Raw genomic sequence first — 24620 nt, 5'->3', positions numbered from 1 at the left:
TTTGGGAAAAAAAAAAAAATTCAAATCTCAAAATTGAAAATTGAATATTCTGGTCCAGCCCTAGTAATAATGAACATAGCAGTCATCATTTACTCCTGACATCTGAGCCGCTGAAGACGCAGTGGAGTACGTTTGTTTGTTAAAGGGGTCATGTGATGTTGCTAAAAAGAACGTTATTTTGTGTATTTGTTGTAATGAAATGTGTTTATGCGGTTTAAGGTAAAAAAAACATTATTTTCCACATACTGTGCATTATTGTTGCTCCTCTATGCCCCGCCTTTCTGAAACGCATCGATTTTTACAAAGATTATCGTTCTGAAAAGCGAGGTGTGCTCTGATTGGTCAGCTATCCAATGATTTGTGATTGGCCGAATGCCTCAAGCGTGTAACGGAAATGTTACGGCCCTTGTCATACTGTGGTGCGTGTCACAGTCAGAACACCGGCGCGACAAGACAAAAACAATAAAATCCATTACAAACGAGCCATTCCAACTCAAAACTCACATTTGAATCATCAGTTGTGTCCTCTTTTGGAAGACCAAACAAAGTAGTTTCGCTTTCACAATGAAACAGCATCTCCACAACATGGCGGCAGCGGCAACAGCGAGAATCAAAGTTACGCTTTCTTTCTTTGCGTGAACATTTGGGCGGCGTTATGCAAATCTCCCCACATCATGACATAGACATGTGGGGGCGTGTTTGAACGAGGTGTTTTAGGAGGGCGTGGACGAATATCTCTTTGGGTTTGAGACTTTGTCTTTGCAACTTTAGGGATCTTATCTATTTACAAACAGTTTGTAACACTCCAAAGAGAAAGGGAATGCATCATATGACCCCTTTAAGGGAATGCGGCCCGATCTACCTAAATGCATCTGTTCGCGCAAATCATTCGTGATCCAGCTTCACCAACAGAAGAAGTGAATAGGTTTTTGAATTAATCTTTGCAAATCACCTTTCCTAATAATGTGCTAATTAGCAAGTTTCACTATGAATGCAGCTAAAGTAAACAATCCCTCAGAGAGCTGCCCGGAAGAGAGGGGAGGGGTCAGCAGAGCTCATTTGCATTTAAAGGAAAATGCTACAAAACAATTTGCTCTTAAAAGAGCTGTTTTTGACAGGGTAAAAAGGGTGTAGTTTTATACTACCATTGAGAAATTTTAACCAAACTATGTTACAGACTTTTCTTTAAGAAAAAGACCTGTAGGTTTGAGTAGGTTAAACTCAAATTTACAGATATTATCCTTCCTGATACAGTATTTCAATTTTTTTGTTAAATGTTGGCACATAAAATATCATGACTAACATAATAAGTAAAAATCACACTAAAGACACATTTATTCCAAAGAAAATTATAGAAAATTGCAATTGGCATATTATCCTAAGCATGTTTAAATCTATGAATTTGTATTGTTTTTTTCTGCCAAAACAAAAGGGGTGAGGGTCCCAATCAATTTGGATGCATTGATGATACTTTTATTGTACTTTGTACAAATAGAAAAAAATAATTTAATGAGTTTCTATGAAAGGCAGAATCTACCAAAAGTGTTTGGAATGGAGAGAAAGTGTTTTTGTTGATTGTGCAAAATGCTGATCTTGTATAGCATGATGTCTGTGAGGGTGTTTTACAACAAGGCTGATCTATGTGGGAAATGATCGTGCTGTGCTTAAGTCTGTACTTGGCAAGCAAACACACAATATGTTCATGTGATTTTGAGCCCACTCGATCTTTGCTCTCCAAGGTGTGTGTGAGGGAAAGCAGAGGATCAGTCGAGTGGTATTACAGGATTTTCAATCAACACATTTCTAGATCTCAGGTACACAGACAACAACAAATACTCTAACAAACAACACAGCTCACATAGCAATATTCTGCCAGACAGTTATTCTATCGGCCTACACATATTTATGAAAAAAATCCACAACATGCATGATAGGAGTGGAGAAAATGTTTTTCAGTTGACTTACGAGGATCCTGTTGATGAGCATCAAGGATTTTCATTTTTTTTCTCTCTCTCTCTCTCTCTGTTGTAATGAGGATTGACATCTTTAACGTTTCAAGGATTTCAACTTTGCCATTTTGAGCTTTTTTCCACAACCCCCAGAAGAAGTCAGGGACTCACCCATGATCTGCTTAAAGTATCAGGACATCAATAGGTAAGGTTTTATTCGGGGAAAATACCTATTGTATGTACGTTATTCAAATTTTTGTTCAACTGAAGCAGAGCAGGTCTTATTTCTATATCTTATAAAAAAAATATAAATATAAATTCAATTTGTATATAGAAATTCAATTAAGGAAAGTCTATTTATTTGTAAGGCCCGTACTTGGATCAGCTCTGTGTCAGGGATCAGAATCTAGCTGTACTCTCACATTCATCTGATATTTTTGGAGAGACCTGTGATTAGTAATGGTCTTGCCAAACCAGTCTTCTGCATATTGTCGATACACAACATGTGAACTGAGGAAAAAATATCTTTTGGTTTATTAAAAGGGTCATATTTTACAGAAAAAGTAATTGCCAAGGGTCTTGCAGCACATATGATATCTGATGAGGCACAATAGAATATTGGCTAGAAGCTTTGCTGTTGAGCTTATATTGCTTCAAGCAGCGAGGGGAAATTTCTGTTCTACAGTATGTTGTAATATGATCACATCTGGGCTGATATTTCACACTCATTCTTATGCAATACTGCTTAATTTTATAATTTAACAAAGCTATTTAAGGACATATACTTTTTGTATTTTTTTTGTTAATGTCACTAAAGAGTGCTAACTTAAAACTTGGTTATGACCAATTTTCACCTTCTCTTGCTGACTGCCTACTTATTTCCACTAAAATTTCAGCTTCTAGTATAGTATTCTCCCATGGTAAACTCTTTCAGTCATATTTCTGTCAAAATGACAATATAGTATGTTATTAAATATAGTAAATGCAACATTTTAATATTTTTACATTAAAATAAACATTTAGTAATGAGCTTAAGAAACTATGTAACTTTAATATAAAGTTGAATTATAACAAAATTTTCTCACAATTTCCATACACTACTCTTAATCAGAAATTTGAGTGGCCATTAAGGCTAATCACAGAAACGATCACGTTCATAGAATTAAATTTCTTGCTGCTGTGCCTGTAAGACTTCTATGTAAATGCCCTCTTTGCATGTGAAATTATTGCATTTACTCACAAGTTGCACTCACATTAATGTCTATAACAACAACAGCCTTTTTGCAAAGTCTGAAAAACTGAGGTTCCTAACGTTTCATTCTTTAGAAAGTGAGTTTCGGGCCAAGTTTCTGAAAAGTGGATAGGTATTGTTAATGTGTAAATGTAGGCGGGCATGTGTGCATTTGTTTAATTCAGACGTCAGAAATTTGTGGAACTAAGTGCCATTTTCCCATTTGCTATCAATCAACAAACATTTAAATACTAAAGGGAAGTTTTTAGAGTCTTAAAAGAATTAAAAGTATGATTCCTGATTATATGAGCCCAAGGTTTTAATGAAGTATACTAACTATACATTCCCTTACCAAAAAGTAGTATACTTCAAGTTTATTTTATTAAGTATACTTAAGTAAAGTTCAAGTATATTTTGAAGAATACTTTATGTAGCAAGTATACAAATATCAGTGTTCTAGTAGTATACTTGTAAGTGTACTGTTTTAGTACTCCTTGGGACTAAATTTGCCCACTTTCTAGTATATAAAAGTATACTTTTGAAACCATGGATTCTAGGATCACAAGTATAGTTTAAATGTATTTAGACTGTTTGTAAGTATAAGTCAAGTATACTTAAATGTCATTTTAAGTATATTTCTGAGAAGTACATAAATCCCATTTCTGAGAAGTACATAAAAAGTAAACTAAAAGGATACTTTCCTATTTTTAGTTTAAAAGAAGTATATTAATAGCACACTTGAATAAACATATTTTTCGTAAGGTTTATTATACTAACTTTTCACATGTGTATATAATTCACACTCCTCTGGAGATCAATTTGTAATTCAGCTCACTCACATGACCCCTACTTCCACATGCAAATACTTTTATCTGCTTCAGTATTCCATAGCTTCTTCCTGACCACATATGCAAAGCGTAGCTCTTTAACAATGACACAATTACATACACACAATCCTGACTAATGTGCTATTCAGCTGGCAGAGCCAATGTGAGATGAACGCTGCTTTTCTCCCTGCAATCATGTGCTGAATTTTTCAAACACTAGATGCTTCTAATAAGACTACCTTGCACCTGTCTGTTGTTTATTGTCATTAGCATCTGTGTTCTTTGTCTGCTAATTTAGTGTCAAAAAATGTCATTATGGTTTTAACTGTTGTGTAACATTCATCTGTTATATGTATGTATGTATTGTGAATTTTTTTTTTTTTTTTTTTTTTTGTGTTTGACCTGTATGTGATTACTACACCTGTAATTTGAACTCTTATGTTGACAATAAGGGTGCTCAACCGCACATTTCATTTGGTGCTATAATACCCACAAGCCTCGAGACAAAAGAGTTTAGGTTACAAGCACCGACAAAAGCGTGTGCACACACACACCTGCACACAAACCCTTCAGCACAAAAACACCACATGAACGCTCGGCATGATTTTATGTACAAATCTAATTGTACATTGTTTGATTTCCTCTGTTCATCAGTTTCCAGGCAAAAATTGCAGTTCGTTAAACACGTTACATGTTTTCGATGCTTTTTTATGTATTTTTACCCCAAGAGTACAAAGTCCTTCACTGTCATTTATAAAATATAAGATTGTTTTTCCCAGTCAAATAATTATTTGTACTGTTTTCCTTATAGTTGTTTCAAAATTGCATATTTAAACATGTTTTAATCACACATCCCAATTTTTCTCTCATTGTAGGTTTCCAAAATCATTATCTGTTCCCAATCATCCATTACTACCTGTGATGTCATCAGGGAGGGATTTACATATCAGATACACACTGCTCTCATGTTACGTTTGTGTTGGAGTCTATTACTGCATGCCTCAGTTTGGCTGATAACATGCTGTTCTGCTAGTGATAGTGATGAAAAGCATTAAACAGTCTGAACTTAGTCTCCGCCCACTTCCTACTACATATCCCAGGATTCTTCTATTACTAAATATATTCAAGACTCTCATAATCTTACTTTCTCTCTGTCTCACCAACTGTCTAGCATTTAAAGAGTTACATGTTCTGCATGTGCAGGTGTGAACGGAACAGGCATGGAGATGTGTTTGAGTGTGTGACATCATCAGACAGTGAGAGTGAGTCGAGAGAGAGAGATTAAATGAGAAGAAAAGGTTATTGTCTGAACAATGACCTCATTGCGCCCCTCACTTCTGTGCTAGACAGAAGGATTATGAGTAGACCCGGAGCAACAGGAAGAAGAATGAAGGTTATGAGATCATATGGGGGGGGGGCACTGTCTAGAAACACATACACAGGAGGAGGGATGCTTGTCGTTAGTGGATGATGTTCATTTTGTGAATGCAATGTGCACAGCATCCTTGAAGACAGATGCCTAAACATGCACACAGTCACATCTCACATGCATGCAAACACATATTTCTTATGCTCTGCCTTTTCCAGTGGAAATTATGGTTATCCTCATTTGCATGGACTCACCTCATAATGTTTGCATAAAGAGCTGATGAAACCAGATATTCCTTTGCCATGATGAAGCAGCTGTAAGTCACAGTCACCAGTTGTGACATTATTAAAAATCATGCAAGCCTGAATCTTTCTAATGTAAATGAGCATCTTAATGAGAAACTGTCTGGCTCTACAGCATGATGATCTCGGGTAGCGTTACACGCTGTTCAGGCAGCGGCTGTGTAAATGCCTAAAAAATGAGACTGACAGCAAAACTAACAGACGTGGAAGGAAATTGCTCTAATAAAAAGCTGCTCAGAATTTCAGTGAATACACTCAATTAATAACAATCTTTCACCCTTTAAATCACTTTGCCACAAAGGCAATTAAATATTCTAATTAAAATATTTCACCAAGTATATTTGTATGTGTAGGAGAGAGAGAGAGAGAGAGAGAGAGAGAAACCTGTCTTGTCTATTTACTGTTAAACACAGTAAAAACCCTATTAATTAATTAACTATTTTATTAAGTTATATGTTGACTCTTTTATAAGTTAATATGTTTCCTTACAATAAAGAAATTATGTTGTATTTGTTGTAAAGACAGTAAATGTAATTAAAGACAATAAACAATTAAAAATTTAATTTACATTTTCAGGAAAAAAAATCATATATTATACTTAACTGTATGCTATTATGCTTTTATCACTTTTATATTATTGTGCTGTTTTATAATAGAAATTAAAGTTTTATAATTGGTATTGGAGTGTTACATTATGCTGCTTTTTATGTTATTTGGTTCATATCTTTAATTTAGCGTCTTGTATAAGCTACTTTAATATTTTCTAGTCTTTTCTAATTTTGTATTGATTTGGCAACGTAACACTGACTGACACACACACACACACACACACACACACACAAGAGACAGATAGATGCTGTTAACAGGCTCCCCACCTGACTCGCTCGGTCACGAGCACAGCGCACGGCCGTGAGGGGACTCCAGTCCGCGAGAATCTGCATCTTGAATGTTCAGTTACGCGCGAGGTGTGTCCTGTGTGTCCATAAGAAACTAACTACTGCGTCCATCAAGTGCATTTAGAAAGAGACCGGCAGAAACGAGCTACCAATACTAAAAAGGGCAACGCAATGAAGGGATACAGCAGCACGAGCAGCTGTAGGGACTATGCTGGCTACTAATCTATCTCTTTAAAAGAGAAGACTAAGAAAAAAAGGCGAGAGACAGAAGAACTTGGACTGCGGGAGAGAATAACATCGCATGGGGCCATGAGCGCTGCAGACCCTGCAGCGAACAAACTGCTGACTTTCAACCAGCGGTAAAGCATTCAGTTACTGTATATTTTATACGTTTAGATATTGATATTTACATTCAGATATTTAAAACCAGATGTTGTTTTGTGGAGGTTATTCTGACAGTCATATTGCAGCAGTATCAGGGGTTTTGGACTCTTCCATTTCATATGAACGTGCAACAAGCTGCGCCCTCCCCTAATCAATCAACATATCGGATGCGGATATTGGAAATAAGCACTTTCAACATAAATCTTTCTTTTTACAAACTGACATTCAAAACTTAGATTTTAATTCTCCTAAATGTTTGCGTGTGTGTTTTAATAATGTTGCAGTCTAGTAATTTTAAAGGGACACTTCACCCAAAAACGAGAATTTTCATAATTTACTCACCCTCATATTAGCCTGTTACAACCCGCTTGTGACTTTCTTTGTTAAAGCAGAATGACAGTCTCAGTCACCATTCACTTTTAATTTATGGGAATATGCTATAAAAGTCAGTGGTGACATGGGCTTGACAGTTTGTCAAAACATCTCTTTCTGTGTTCTGAAGTTTGTTTTTGTTTTTTGGCTTAACTGTCTCTAAGAAACTGCGCTCTCATTTCCCTTCAGCACCGCAGTAATATTTGTAGAGTCCACAAGTCTTTCCATCAGAAGTAAATTAAATTCAGGTGAGAAAGAGAAAACCTTCGTAGCTTTGTCTTATGTATAGCCTGCTTATAATCCTGCTAATACAAAATGTTTTAGACTTTCCCACTGTGTAGTAGTGGGATATACTAGGACGGAAAACAGGTACATTATTCATGCGAATGCCTCTCGGTAGAGTGGACATGCATGCGCCACTGTACAGCGACTGGCGTCACAATAAACATGATGTTTTCTCAGATTAAATATGAAGGAAAGGTGGTTTTTGGTGTTCATTTTTAAGACGGTTCATGTTGTATTTGTCATGGTAAAGCGTTGTGACAGTGAGGCATCCACAATCATAAGAGGTTTTCCTCAACACGGCAGCGAATCTGCGGTAATTTGAGGTGGGCGTGATGTCACTGAGCAATTATTTACATGACAACATAATGTAGCCTCCAAAGAGTGCAGGAAAAAAATCCACCTGTCCTGTTGACGTGTCCCACCTAAGGCAACAGAAGCGGATCACAATGATTATTTGTTTTTCATTATTATTAATATCTTACAGTAATAGTAGCCAATTGTTTTTTTTTTTTTGTTTTTTGTTTTTTACCAGACAAAGCCACACAAATACCACTTGGCACAGCATGAATAATCATGTGTCATCACAACAATGCAACACGTAATTTCGAACAATTTCGAACTCTTGACCTGTGACATTTGAGGTAAAACTAAACATATAGCCTACCATTTCCTTACATACAGTTCATATAAATTCAGTCTCATATTCCGGCCAGTCTGATATTGAATTTTTGCCACAAACCTAGGGGGAAAAACACTTAAATCTGCAGTGTGTTAATTTTTTCAATTAAAATAAGTCCTTCTTTCTCTCCAATACTGTGTTTGTCTGTGTTTGTCTTTATCCATTTTTATCACACATATTCTCAAAGGCAAGTTTTCCGACTTCCCGCTGCAGTGTTGGCTTAATTATATTAATCTGTTTTAACAGTGCTGTGTTTTTTCTATGCAGAGTTGGTGCATAATGAGAAAGTTGGAGATCAGAGGGCAGTTTTGTTCTTAATGATTGCGGTGTCAGATGTTCGTTGTCAGACTGTCTGCGGCAGCTTCACTTGTAACCTTTTCTTCAGTCGAGTGGCAAGACATCAGAGATGTGTGGTCTGCAAATGTCTGAGGCATTGAGCTCTGGATCATTGGAAACATGATATCATGCCAGATTATTATCACAAAATTATCACAGATGGATAACAGGAGTGATTACTGTGAACAAACTTGACCGTATTTGGTTTTGCAGTATTACCAGAGGGTAATGGCTACACTAATTATGTAATGCTGTTGCTGTCATCATTATCATAATCACAAACGCAGTCATTTGCGGGCGCACTACCACTATCATCGCCATTAGCCTATAGGATTTCTTTTCTTAAAAATATCTAATTTTTATGAGATTATTCTTTATATCAATAGAACCATTCAATCATGAGCAACAATCAAAAGGATGTTTGAAGATATGAGTAAAACAATAAGCCATTCTGCATCTTATGTCTTTATGACCTCAGGTGTTAATTGTTTTCTCCTCGAGGTTAGTGTTTTCTGAATTTAAAGTAAGTTTCTTTCAGCCCTGTGCCACAGTAAATCATCTAATGAGCCACTTCTTTCTGTCCTTGTCTTGTTTGTCAGAATCACTTGTGCATTTTGTCTTTAAATGCTCTTAGTCAAATAAGATATGATTCATGTAACTGACTGTAATTTACCAGTGGGTCATTCTGACAGGATTATGAGGCCATTTCTGAAGTCGACCTTTTATCTCATTTAATTTTTTTTTCAATCTTTCAATTAACCATCTCCCTTCCCCCCATCTGAGAGCATTACATGTTGCATAGCAGAAGTGCATAAGAAATGAGGCATCTATGTTTAAACTTCAAAAGCTACAAACGTCTCAGGTTATGAATATAACCATGGTTCCCTGAGTAGGGAATTAGACACTGTGTCCTCTAGGGGTCGCTATGGGGAACACCTCGTCGTCATTGAAAAAAACACCAAACAGCCTCTGACGTCACTACCTGCGCCACTATAAACTGAAGCATACATTGAAAAAAGGGAACACCAACGAGTTGGGCCGGCAACAGCCTCTGGGGACGTATACCCACTACTGCGCGACTATAACAGGCAGGCCAGAATCATAGCAGAACACAAGTACCAACTCTACCATTTCATTCGTTGCCCCTGGGACGTTTAGACAGCTGTCTGTAACCGTACCCCTTACGGCCAAAGGCCTAAGCTACATACCCAACTTAATTGTTAGGGCCTCGGCCCGGGGTAGAGCTGAAGGCTTGGAATCAGGAAAGATTCCTTTAAAGGGATACGGCTAAGAACCTACCTTTTATTTAGCTGTTTCAACAGATCCCTAGTAACAACACCCTGTTTAGATAGGTATCCGAGGATACATGCAGATGAACGGGGCTTTTACCAACTCAGAAAGGGCACGAAGCAACCTCGCAAAGCCCTACCATATAGGATTTTAGAAAGAATGGAGAATACTAGCGTGCGATACCACAGTGTGGATTTCAGAAAGTGTGCAAAGACTTCACATGCACACTTACTAAAGCATGGATTTTCAAATACTGTTCTAAGGAGTAAAATTAAACTGCATCTCAAAACTAAAACTGAAATAAAAATGGAGCACCCCAAAACAGTATGTTTGAGAGTCATCAAATCAATCTGTGGAAATAATGCTGGAGCGTTCTTGGGAAAAAACAGAGAACTCAATCTCATATGAGAGGAGAACTCTGAATTCAGAGTAGCGCGCTCATAGGCGACCCTTCTTGGAAAAGGGGAGTGCTGCTAAACTACCACGAGAATCGCCCAAATAGCCCCTCATGTTGAGGGAAGGGATGCTTGGAGTGTATAAACAAATACACACTGGCTGAATGGAGCCCAAGGAACCAAGGTCTAATCATCTCAAGAAAGGGAATGAGGCAGAGCGTGTAACCCTTACCGTACAGGATTTCAGAAAGTGCTTGCGTGCACACTTACCACTTATGTGGATTTTAGAAAGTGTGCAAAGTGTTCACGTGCACACTGACCACCATGTGGTTTTCAGAAAGTACACAGAGCTTAGCGTGTGTACCTAGAGGTTCCTAAGCATCGCAGAGGTGCTGAACCACACGGGAGAGGCAAGCTCAAATTTTACAAACCTCTAGCTAGGGGAGCATCACCTGAGGCAGCATATACAAGAAGACTTCTGTAACTGCCACCTCCACTTCCCGCTGGATGCGACAGCACAACTAAGCGGCCAGGAGACCTCTCAGGGTGACCTAGCCGGACATCCATGAAATTCCCTGCAGTGCTGTGCCAGGCCTGATGATCAAGGAGGCTCCCGCAGAAACCTGTGATCTCAGCCGCCTAAAACTGGAACATAAAGCCGGATGGCTGGTGCTGACGAGTGTTTAGTAAACATTGTAACTGAGCACTGCAAAGGAAACTCACAGAGTTTATAGTAGACACATAACCACCAGCAATTTAATACACATAAATATATACAGGAAGGGTTATCATCCACCCTCCTGCGCTGGAGCCCCGCTCAAGGGGCGCCTCCTTTTAGTCTGGATCATCAGTAAGGTGGTTGCTATGAACATAGAACCAGCCAAAAACATTATAGGTCCAGCATAGGAGACTATTATGCGAGAGGTTTCCACCTAACCTCGATCAGGTGGAGAGCTGGTGGTTACAGGGGAATTAGGAGCGCGCCTTCGTCTCCCCGAACTTCTTGATCACCGTCTCAACGGTTTTTCATTGAAAAAACGCTCACAATGCACGCAGATTGCCTCCTCAAAGACATCGCTTGCGTGCTCTTCACCCAAACAAATGACGCAAAGATTGTGTGTGTCATCGGGTGTCAAATAACACCAACATGGATGCACACATTGTCTAAACGCTTGCTAGTAGTCGCCATGATAGACAGAGAAAGATCGCTCTTACCAGTTCTTTCAGATGCACGCTTCAAACAGAACAGTCAGTGAAGACGAAGAAGTGAATGACGTGTTCGCCCGGGACCTGTTTATAGTCGCGCCGGTAGTGACGTCAGAGGCTGTCGCCAGCCAACTCGTTGGTGTTTTTTCAATGTAGGCTTCAGACACGGGTCATGACAAGGTTTTCCCCATAGCGACCCCTAGAGGATGCAGTTCGAAGTTCCCTTGAAAGGGAACTAAGAATGCATGCACACTCTTGTTATCAGAAACATATTGCACGATTCCCACACAGGATCTGCACATGCAGAACTTAGTATTTAATTTATTAAACATTTTTACTCTTATAACACTTTCAGCATTAAATATATGTAAGTGTACCATTAAGCACATTTTACCATATGTGACCCGGGACCACAAAACCAGTCTTAAGTCGCTGAGGTATATTTACAGCAGTAGCCAAAAATACATTGTATGGGTCAAAATGGTTGATTTTTTTCTTTTATGCCAAAATCATTAGGACATTAAGTAAAGATCATGTTCCATGAAGATATTTTGTAAATTTCCTACCATAAATATATCAAAACTTAATTTTTGATTAGTAATATGCATTGCTAAGAACTTCCTTTGGACAACTTTAAAGGTGATTTTCTCAGTATTTAGATTTTTTGCACCCTCAAATTCCAGATTTTTAGTTGCATCTCGGCCAAATATTGTCCAATCCTAACAAACCATATATCAATGGAAAGCTTATTTATTCAGAAAAATTGACCCTTATGACTGTTTTTGTGGTCTAGGGTCATATATTTAAATCCATAAAAATCTTTTACGAAATGGAAACAAAGTCTGCAGATTCCGCCCGCTTACAACTTAGCACCCAATATATACATGCATGACATGCACAGTATCTCTTCTGTTGTCATTAAAGATATTCTTAGCTGCATTCTGCACTAATGGAAACATAATGAGGAACAGAGAGCAAATGTGTTTGCTCACATGCACGATTTACATTGCACTTGAAGTAATAATAAATATAAGCGTTCATGTGGCTTAGCATATAAATTGTTTAAACCTCAGTCAGAAGAAATGTTGTCTTCGATAAAGCAAATATTATGAAAAAGGAGTTAACCCGAATCACAAGTAGTTGACTAAAACAGCAGCATTATTAAAAGTGATGTTTGCATTTTATAATTTTGAATTACTTTTTCATATCCCAGTTTAATATACAGAGACAACTATAAGTAAGCCTTTCTTAGGTTGATGCCCCTGAAAAGTAAACACTGTCGGTTGGTGGCATCAAAACAATGCTTTTTTTGGTTTGAGCCAGGATGTCTCATCCTGACATAGCAACACTGGCTCAAAAAATGGTATCAGTTTGGCGGGGCTATGTGTTTGTCCAACCAATGACAGACAGGAACAGGGCTCAAGTAGTGAGGACCAGATCAGGTGTGATAGTACCATCTAGTGGGCCATCCTTGTTGTTGAGCTCTGGTGGGGAAGGGGAATATTTGGGAAACCTTTTTGAAACAGTCATTATCATGGTATTTGATTTGGCAATGCTAGTGGCACAGAAATTACACACCTTTAATGCCATTATGGTCTTCCTGTGAAGTTGTTTCAACGGGAGAGATTCTCTTTGAGGTTTTGAGGTGTCTAGCTGTCAGCTGAGTCACTGAGCATGTGGTTCTCACTCTAATAATCGGAAACTACTTCACTCAAAAAAGCGACATCACAGGGATGTGAGTGGGCAGGGCTTTTACATTTTGGAATGAAATTTTCTGGTATTGAAACTAAAATGCTGTGTTCACCACATAGCAAAGCATTTCTAAATAGCAAAGCATTTCTCAATAGGAAATCACATTAACAATATGGTTGTTTTAATATACAAATATTTCAGCTGATTCTTTCCAAGAGAATAAAAAGATCTGCATTGCAAAACTTATCGTGTGCCGTTAAACTTAATGAATTCAGTTGAAATAGTTATGTGCTCTGTTTTGCAGCTCAGCATCAGAGGATCTTGGCTGCAGGCGGGGAGAGTTCAGCCGGAAACACTATGGATCAGTTGAACTGGTGAGGACTGTCATATTATAACTTATGTACTTCCCTTTTTCTAATCTATTTTTCTCCACCTGTGGACTGCTGTAAAAGGAGTAGCTATGTGTTTCTGTTTGATTTCTTATATATGTCTGTGGTTCTGTCTGTTTTATCAGATGAGATTTGAACATCTTTGTAATTGCATTTCTCACTTAAACATCATCTCACCCTAAACCCAGGATCTTTGGGAGCATAGTTACAAAGGCACAAGTATACAGGTCCTTCCCAAAAAATTAGCATATTGTGAAAAAGTTCATTATTTTCCATAATGTAATGATAAAAATTAAACTTTCATATATTTTAGATTCATTGCACACCAACTGAAATATTTCAGGTCTTTTATTGTTTTTAATACTGATGATTTTGGCATACAGCTCATGAAAACCCAAAATTCCTATCTCAAAAAATTAGCATATTTCATCCGACCAATAAAAGAAAAGTGTTTTTAATACAAAAAAAGTCAACCTTCAAATAATTATGTTCAGTTATGCACTCAATACTTGGTCGGGATCCTTTTGGCAGAAATGACTGCTTCAGTGCGGCGTGGCATGGAGGCAATCAGCCTGTGGCACTGCTGAGGTGTTATGGAGGCCCAGGATGCTTCGATAGCGGCCTTAAAATCATCCAGAGTGTTGGGTCTTGCGTCTCTCAACTTTCTCTTCACAATATCCCACAGATTCTCTATGGGGTTCAGGTCAGGAGAGTTGGCAGGCCAATTGAGCACAGTAATACCATGGTCAGTAAACCATTTACCAGTGGTTTTGGCACTGTGAGCAGGTGCCAGGTCGTGCTGAAAAACGAAATCTTCATCTCCATAAAGATTTCAGCAGATGGAAGCATGAAGTGCTCCAAAATCTCCTGATAGCTAGCTGCATTGACCCTGCCCTTGATAAAACACAGTGGACCAACACCAGCAGCTGACATGGCAACCCAGACCATCACTGACTGTGGGTACTTGACACTGGACTTCAGACATTTTGGCATTTCCTTCTCCCCAGTCTTCCTCCAGACTCTGGCACCTTGATTTCCGAATGACATGCAAAATTTGCTTTCATCCGAAAAAAAAGTACTTTGGACCACTGAGCAACAGTCCAGTGCTGCTTCTCTGTAGCCCAGGTCAGGCGCTTCTGCCGCTGTTTCCTGGTTCAAAAGCACACGCCTGTGCACGGTGGCTCTGGATGTTTCTACTCCAGACTCAGTCCACTGCTTCCGCAGGTCCCCCAAGGTCTGGAATCGGTCCTTCTCCACAATCTTCCTCAGGGTCCGGTCACCTCTTCTCGTTGTGCAGCGTTTTTTTTGCCACACTTTTTCCTTCCCACAGACTTCCCACTGAGGTGCCTTGATACAGCACTCTGGGAACAGCCTATTCGTTCAGAAATGTCTTTCTGTGTCTTACCCTCTCGCTTGAGGGTGTCAATGATGGCCTTCTGGACAGCAGTCAGGTCGGCAGTCTTACCCATGATTGTGGTTTTTTGAGTAATGAACCAGGCTGGGAGTTTTTAAAAGCCTCAGGAATCTTTTGCAGGTGTTTAGAGTTAATTAGTTGATTCAGATGATTAGGTTAATAGCTCGTTTAGAGAACCTTTTCATGACATGCTAATAATTTGAGATAGGAATTTTGGGTTTTCATGAGCTGTATGCCAAAATCATCAGTATTAAAACAATAAAAGACCTGAAATATTTCAGTCGGTGTGCAATGAATCTAAAATATATGAAAGTTTAATTTTTATCATTACATTATGGAAAATAATGAACTTTTTCACAATATGCTAATTTTTTGAGAAGGACCTGTAGCATCATTTATATGATTCAGAGAATTTTGCCTGGTCAAACGCACGTGTTGTATTGAGTGGGTGTGGCTGTATTTATTTCAGCGGTGTCTGTCTCTTCCAGATAGTTGTTGCACGGAGGAAGTGGCTAAATACCACACTAGATGCTACTTCCCATGTGAAATGTGCAGGAGGTTTGTGGGTAGAAAGAAATGTGTGACCTTGTGTCAGATAGAACCATGTCACAAAACCACATGTGCTATCATGCATGACAGATGGAGAATATAAATGTGTGTATATGACTACATGTGTCTGTATGAGAAAAGGAGCGAGAAGGGCATTTGTTACTGCATGTGCCATTGTTCTTAGGTATCTAAAGCTACCGTGTGAGACCCGTAATGAAAATGAATTTATTTTTATTGCAAATTATATTTTCAGCATAGTAATTTAATTGTTTTGAAAGTTTAGAAAAGTGTACATGAATTGCATAGAAGTTCAAAAATCAATGTAATCTTGTTCTTTTTCGGGGGTACTTGATTCTGATTGGTCAATCGTAGCATTCAGCAGTCTGATATTTCTGAATAATGACCATTGTTTGTGATTCTATTCTGTTTTTCTAAAGTTTCTACAAGGCATCTTAAATCAATATTTCAAATCAATTTCATGTCCAAATATTAATTTATCTTTGAAGCAGCCATATACAGAATAATTAGCATGAGTATTCATAAAGTCATTACCACGTAAAATAAACATGGAAAGGCCCTGAACATTCCACAGACTCTTTCTTGTCACATAATAAAATCATTTCTACTCAAATCAATATTTCATGTCCATTTATTAAGTAGCCATTTTATATGTTTCACATCGGTGTCCTCTTCTCTCTGTTGGGGTTTATTTTGCAGTAATGACCATCTGATTGCTTACCCCTCTCTTATATCCGTTGTAAATTTAAAACAAGAAATATTTAGTTCAATTTAAAAAAAAGCATGCTTCTACTGTTTCTCTAAAGATTGCTTTGCCTAATTGCATCCATTATTCCAGAATGTGTGTCTCTTTATTATGGATTTCTGTATGTATCTGTCTGACAATGTTTTTCTGCAATTATTATATTATACTATTAATTGATTCTATTATGGTTTTCATGCCAGTGGTTGCATAATTTTACATTTACACTTTCATGTGTGTGTTTTGCATTTAATAGTGTAATCATCATTAGGGGAAAATAGCAGTATTGACCACATTATATTATTATACAATTACACTGTGCAAACATACACAAGGTAGACAGTCATGCAGATTTAACACAGATGGCATGGTTATAGGGATACATTTTTCATAGATTTTTTCATAGGCTGCAACCTGAGAACCAAATGATTAAGAAATGTGTATGCTCTTGATGTAATGTCTATGCATGGCTGACTAGCTGTATGTTTCAGTCAGTTTTATATAAGTGCATTAGCTCCAGGGATCCTCTTATAGGTGATTGTATGAGCTCTAAGTGCAAAGTGTGTATCTAAGTGCTGAAGAATGTAATATGTGTGTGTCTATGGGAGTTTTTTTAGTTAAAAGCTTCCCAAGTCCCCCGTCCTGTCATAACTGCATGATGGCTTAATGTCAGTGTGATTCTTGTTTAGACACTATAATGCTGAACCATTTCTAGAAGAGGCTATATATCATCTAGAAACTGATTATATAACCTATAATCATAGAAAACTCAAGCAAGACATTAGACCTGATCACAGAACAACAGCCAATGCAATATCTTTGTTGGAAAGCAGAATGTGCTGCATTTGATGACTTCTCTATCATTGATAAAATACGCATGCGTGTAGTATAAATGGAATAAATGGATGGAATACATCAGCCATGTTGAATTAGGACATACTACTGATTTGGCGTGTAATAATGCTTTTTGCATACTTTATAGATAAGTTGGCTTATTTGGATGCAGGGACTTTAATATCAAAGGCTGACTCCTTAATTAATACCAAGAAGATATAATTTCAACCTAGGCCGTAACCATATCTTAAACATTGGAGGAAGACTTTTTTTTTATTTGGTTTGATTATGTGGTGTTACAAATGTAATAGACCTTTTTATTTATAATTTTTTTTATTTTAAAATATACTTCCATTCACTCTGAATCAAATGCCAAATATGCAGAAAATGTCTTTGTTAATGTTTCTTATCTCTCACATTCAATTACAAAGGATATTGCATGAATTACATAAATGATATAGCCTAATTTCAATTCCAAACAGCAAAATTTGACAAAAAATAGCTTGCATCACTGGATATTACTGTCAGTCATAGAACATTTTTATTGTAAAACAGATGTCAAATATTACATTTTAGCTACTTTTCACTCTTTTATCATTAAATCTGAAGCATGGGCTGGAATCCATGCTAAGCTTCTGTGAACAGTAAAGTCAGTCCTCTTTGATTTGATTGGTCATTTCAATACAAGTGCTTTCAGACCACTGGCAGGCCACCTAAAAATTGTCCCCCTCAATGTCTATGGTGGTTACCGCCCTGATTGCAGCAAAAAGCAATTTTTCTGTTCACATCAAAAGTGAAAATGCTGTGCAATGCAGAAAAATTGCAGCCAATCAGAAGAGTATGTGAACTAGTTCTCTTAAATAGCTCATTCTGTCACAATTGCAACATACCACAGCTGAAGAGCGTAAAAATAAAAGGCACATACCTTATTTTCATGATTTCATTGATGCTTAACCAGATGGCATTTAAAAAGAATTTGTCAATATCTAATGTTTGTAAAGTTCCACATCAATCTATCATCTCTTATGTTTGTTTCATTATTTACTGTGCATTGAGGAGCAAGGTTTTGGTTTAGTGAAATTTCACTCTGTGTGGTGCTACCTGGTTGGACACAGCAGAAATAAAACTGGCTGATAAAATATAGTGTCATTAATCTTATCACTGTTAGGATAAAAACTGGGAATAACATAAAAGAGGTACCTTTCATTGCTTGTTGCACAAGGTCAGGAATCAGTATATAAAGGAGCCTGAGATGGAGTGTTTCAAAGAGAGCAGATGAAAATGCTTTGTCATCATCAAAGCAGCTTCACTGAAGTCTATGACAGGACTCAGCTGTACTCAGCTGCAGTATGTGAAAGCCGATAACATCAATGATTGAAAAAAAAACACAGCTGACCCACTGTGCTCACCAGTACAGTCTGAAGATGTGTTGGAGAATATTTAACTACCCAACAGAAATCTTGAGGAACAGGAATCTGATATGGAGTGACACAGAACAATGCTTCATTATCCCTCTTTCATTTCATCACCTTTTATCCAACCTGACACATTTTTGTACGTGCTGTTCTATGCCTCAAATGTCCTCAGTATTCCTCATACAAATTCTGTCTCAGTCTCTCAGCCTTATATTTCTTACTTTTGTATGGATTTAAGGAAAGGTTTTCATGAGGATTTTCCCTCCTCTTGGGCTCTGATTGATTGTTAGTCATCCTTACAGCTCTTTAAATGGACATTTAGAAATACCTTTTGTTGTTGTTGTTGTTATATGGCACCTGTTGGATCAATTGAAAGGAGTAAATTAATTATGATTCTATCTCTATCGAAAAATAAAAAAAGTAGGATCTTGTACTTGCTTTAATCCACATATGACAACTGATCAATAAATTCTATGAAAAAGAGTAAACAACTCAATACTTGAAATTTGTTTGCTGTGTATCAAAAGAAAGGATTTCATGTCGAGACACTAGCAAACTTCTTTATTATAAAAAAGTGCTCAGTGCATTTTTTTTTTGTTTTTTTTTTTTTTTTTTTTTTTTTTTGGACACAGCAAACAAATTTCAAATATTGAGTTTTTTTACTCTTTTTCGTAGAATCCATTTTTATCGAGAAATAGGCACTGTGGTCATTACATGTAGTCTCATTTGCTTGGTTATGTCTACAGCCTACTTGGATTTGCTCTGGAATCATTACACACATGTTTTGTAGTGGCTTGGAATCCAGTCTGAAACCAAGGGGTGCCTTCATACACTGTGTTATGTCACTGAATGGCTGTGTAGCTGACACCTAGGCAATGACCCAACCCGTTCCAAGTAAAATATCCAGTGAGTGGTGATAAATGTGTGCTCATTTTATCCAAAACAGATGAACGTGAATCTGGCAACATTTTATCATGCTGGTTGTTGTAATGAGTGCTGCTAAAAGGTTAATAGCGCTAAAAGGTTAATCGTATTTAAAAATAACGTACCACCAACACTAAACCCTAACCAAAACCTAAACGACAGTGTTAACAAAAGCAAGTGTGCAATAAAAACACATTTGCTATACCACAACATTTAAGCTTGCTTCAGCAAGTCTTTGAGCTCTTTTATCATGACTTGTATTTCACTGTACTTAGACCTGAGTGCACTTTTGGCACCTATTTTCTGCAAAAATAAATAAATATAAATACAATGAATATAAATATATGTGGAGTTGGATCTCCACATTTACCTGCAGGCACTGTGCTGTTTAGTAGTTCATAAATATAAGTATGATCAGGGGCGGACTTACCCATTAGGCAGGGTAGGCGACTGCCTTGGGCCCCTAAAAGGCATGGGGCCCCCTAAAATGCTTTTCATATACGAGATGCGCATTAAGCGCGGACACGTGAACGGTTGCTGTTTACGGTGTTTATTAAAGTAGAGAAGTAATAAGAATGAGGTATTTATTTATTTATAATTTTTTTGTCCATGTGTCTAATAGACATGAACAAGTTCTCTGAAAAACATCTGTGACCTATGAAACATGGCTACTCTTCATGCTCTGTTAACTATGGTTTCACTAATAATAAAAATATATTACATGAAGCATCCATATTTGTCCATGTTGATTAGATTAAAAACTCGAAGGCCTGGTTTCACAAACGGGTCTTATCTTAAGCCAGGACTAGTCCTTAGTTAAATTAAGATATTTAAGCAACTTTTAAAAAAATGCCTTAGAAGAAAATGTTGCAGGTGTGCATCTTGACACAGAACAATGACACTGACATATTTTAAGGTATGTCAGAGCAAGATATTTTCAGTTAAGACAGCTCAAACATGTATTTTAGTCTGGGACTAGCTTAAGCCTTGTCTGTAAAACCGGGTTGAAAAGTATTAATTTAAGATACATTTAGAACAGATAAAAATGTGTGATTAAATTGCGATTATTCACAAGTTAACTCATGATAATCATGCGATAAATTGCGATTATATATTTTAATTGATTGACAGCCCTAAGTTAAAATGACTAAAATTAAATGTAGGCTCATGCTGGTAACTCCAGGGCCGTCGCTAGTGGGGTGAAAGGTGGTGACGATTATAGGGGCCCACGGCTGATAGGGGGGCCCCAGGCGATCTCAACCGTCTGGACGCTCAGGAAAGTTGACTGGCCACTGCTGCGCGTCGTCACGAAGGGTTATCATTTTTACTGTTTTAAAACCTTGCCAATTTAAACATTCAAAAGAGTTTAAAAAACCATCCAAACACAAGACGCTAAAAGCTGAAGTGAGTAGCTGGTTTCTCGCGCGCTGTGTTTGTTGCGCATGCGGACAGCCGCGTCTCACAGACAGCAACATTGAACCGAGCTCTCCACTGTGAAGTTCTCCTCGCACTTCCTCCAGCACCTGAACGAACAAACACAAATCGCAGTTTGAACAAACAAAAAGATGTGAAAGAGCCCAATTCAGTACCGTGGTGTTCTGGTGTTCAGGGCTCACGCAGAGAAAGGCGTCTCAAAAAACTTGAACAACCGAATTTGCCTCCTCTTTTTGCTCTTGTACTGACAAATACATACAGCATATATCAAAATATCCATCTTAGAAAGTATTTTCGAAAAAACTGTTGGTTATGTCTTAAGAAAGTAAACAGTGGAGAAAAAAAAAATCGGATGTGTATTATGTTGGATTCATTCATTGTCTCTTAAAGTGACCACGCCTAATTTAGCTACTAGCTGCTGTAATGTTAATCCAAGAAAATCAGAGAACACAAATTACTCACTGCTCTCGACAGAATTACTTTGTAGTTTTAACAAGAATTAATGCACAGTCAAACCAACAATTATTCAGACACCAGATATAATGTTTGATTTTTTTTTTTTTAGTAGGTGCAGGACACTATAATTTATAAAGTGAGTATAGCAAAAATATTCAGACACTTTGACCTGACCATGTTTTGTTTTATGGTTTTTCCTGAATTGCTAATGCTACCTTTTCACACCACAGAGTAAGCATTGCTTGTTAATTGGTCAAAAAAGTATTGATAGTTGTGTAAATATCGTCATACTAACAATTGTCTGAATATTGGGTTGATTGTAGTCCATTACATACCTTTCTATCAAAGTTATCTGACATTATCAAGATGAATTTGCTCTGAAAAAACTTAAAATTTATTAAATGTCACATTTTATCACCATTTTCTAGACTATAGCAAATAAACTGATAATGTGTGAAATGTTGAAGGTGTCTGAATAAATTTTGGTTTGATTGTATATTTATTTTTTACAGTGAAGACTTAAGCAGTGCTACTTTACATTTAATTATTCGGTTTCTGTACCTGGACACAAACTTGAATAAACTGAAACATTGTGTAAATAGCACAAATAAATAAATAGAACAACCATACAAATTAAACAATTTCAAACAGGGCCCACTGGTACAACCTGCATATATATGATGACGAAGACTGTAAATAAATATCTGGTAACTCATCAGTGGAGTTTCCTTGTCAATATAGGCTATATTTTTTCACACTTTTCTCATTCTTACTAATTCAAGTTTTTATATGAATGAACCTCTGAAGGGAACTGGTTGTCTTCAAAAAATATTTTCATTTTACCTGATTAAGTGTCATTTATGAGCTGAGCTGTTTTGTTTACAGCCATTACCGGGGAAACCACTATATTTCTGACATTCCAAAAACACCTCCTACTGGCAGAGAATGAATGTGCATTTTCAATAATCCAGTCTGCAGTTTTTGTTCAAACCAATGCGAAAATTCACCCACATAAATCTGTTTTAAATGATATAATACTTCCGATTCATCCCTTTTCTTAAAAAAAGGGTTCAAAGGTTCAGTTGTGAGGTTTATCATTTTATAATTTATTTAGTTTTTTGTTAAAACTTGTATCTCAACGGTAACTTAATTACTATTTCGTGGACTACAACATGAAATAATAAGTGTCTGCTAAATGAATAAATGTAAATGTAAATTAAAGAATCCCATTATAACATGTACATAAAAAATGTAGAAACATTGGACACAACAATGTGGCACCATTGTGCAGCAGCAAGCATCACAAAAAAGGAACCTCAAGGTTGATCTAGGTAAATGTGTGCAAATGTATAGGGCCCCATTCCTATATTTGCCTGGGTCCCCCAATTCACTAAATCTGCCCCGAGTATGATTTCTGATACTTTTTCTTTCTTATAAACACAAATAGCTCTTGAAAATGAATCCTGATTTTGAGAAGCTACTGTTTGAATGAACTTACACTGATACCAACATAATGACACAGTTGACTGGAGAATTAAATATATATCGTTGTGAGGGCCTTCCTCTAGCTTTATTAAAATTTCTAATAATGCTGCAAGATGACACATACACATATCCCAGTATGCATCTTCTGCCTCTGACGTATTGCTCTTATTATAATTATTTGATTCTAACCAAGTCCAAACGCCTTCAAACCCCACACACATATGCTGAGCAGAGGGAGGGATGGCTGCGGAGTGACTGCGGTGTGTAAAATTAGCATGTTGAGCTCAGTAGAGCATGTTGCCTGCAGCTCTTTCATATGAAGCATTGAGAATGACTCACACTCACTGTGTCCAATGCTGTGGGTTGGTCACTTTCACAAGACTGTTCAAAAGATGGGACACAATTTATGTTTATTTACGGGTTGTCTGAAAGTTATCTGTGAGTTCAGACCACTTATCAAAGACTTTGAGTGTAGTACTCATGAGAAATGCCTTGTGTGGGAAAGAATAGCACACTTATTTAAATCAAGTCAGTATGATTTATTCATTTGTATGTGTGGGTGTGTGTTAGAGGGAAATCCTTTGATTTGTTAAATATAACTAAACTAAAACCAGTTACATCCTTTCTCATTCTCCCTCCACTCTCCTTTTTTCCACTCATTCTGCTACAAAATTTTCATTTATCTTTGGTGGACAAGTTCATATGTATGTATTGTGCAGACAGTGTTGTCAAGCTACAAGCTAATTATATTAGATATAGTTCAACTAAGGTACAAAAAGAAATGCAGTGAAAAAAAATGTGCCTCTTTAGGTAGCTTCAATAAATAAAAAATAACTTACCAACAATATAATTTACTGTATATCATATGTGACCCTGGACCACAAAACCAGTCTTAAGTCGCTGGGGTATATTTGTAGCAATAGCCAAAAATACATTGTGTGGTCCAAAATTGTCGATTTTTCTTTTATGCCAAAAATTATTAGGATATTAAGTAAAGATCATGTTCCATGAAGATATTTTGTAAATGTCCTTCTGTAAATATATTAAGACTTAATTTTTGATTAGTAATATGCATTGTTAAGAACTTCATTTGGACAATGAAAAGGTGATTTTCTCAATATTTGGATTCTTTTGCACCCTCAGATTCCAGATTTTCAAATAGTTGCATCTCAGCCAAATATTGTCCTATCCTAACAAACCATATATCAATGGAAAGATTATTTATTCAGCTTTCATCTGATGTATAAATCTAAATTTCGGAAAAAAAAAAAATTCCCTTATTTTTTTTTTATTAGTTTTGTGGTCCAGGGTCACATATATAATAATTCAATCATAAATAAATGACCAAACTCAATTAGGGTGACAGTGTCAAACATTAACAGGTAAATTTATTCTAAATGAATCAAATGCGCTCTTATTTACATAACCGTGTCGAAAACATAGTACATTGGTTAATTTATGTGTAATTTACTTCACCCGTTTAATTTTATTCTGTTTTTGTGTGTTTTAGTGTGTTTTTTAGAGAAATAAATAAGAATGAGATGTGCATTCATCTGTATATCTCTCACAAACACACACACACACACATACACAGAAAAATACACACAAAAAGTTGCTTGTTTGATGTCACTGCTACAACCTGTGCCCCATAAACTTTAAAAATAAAGGTCCACCACTCACCAAAAGGGCACATAAAGCAGCTCCTCTGGCATTTATCCATAGCTGCATGTCAGGTTGTGCAAATGGG

At 37.0% G+C, this 24620-nt stretch overlaps 1 protein-coding gene across 1 annotated transcript in view; it reads left to right on the top strand.

Moving 5' to 3' along the window:
* Positions 1–24620, top strand: part of LOC109090648 (GTPase-activating Rap/Ran-GAP domain-like protein 3) — a 62155-nt gene that overhangs the window by 10483 nt on the left and 27052 nt on the right. The window contains exon 2 of the mRNA XM_042756327.1: positions 13518–13587. Coding sequence (XP_042612261.1) covers positions 13518–13587 — 70 coding nt within the window. The remainder of the gene's footprint in view (positions 1–13517; positions 13588–24620) is intronic.

This window comes from Cyprinus carpio, chromosome A5 (genome assembly GCF_018340385.1).
Source record: "Cyprinus carpio isolate SPL01 chromosome A5, ASM1834038v1, whole genome shotgun sequence".
NCBI lineage: Eukaryota > Metazoa > Chordata > Actinopteri > Cypriniformes > Cyprinidae > Cyprinus > Cyprinus carpio.
Note: the sequence above shows the minus strand (reverse complement) of the source record. Positions and strands in the feature narration are given on the sequence as shown.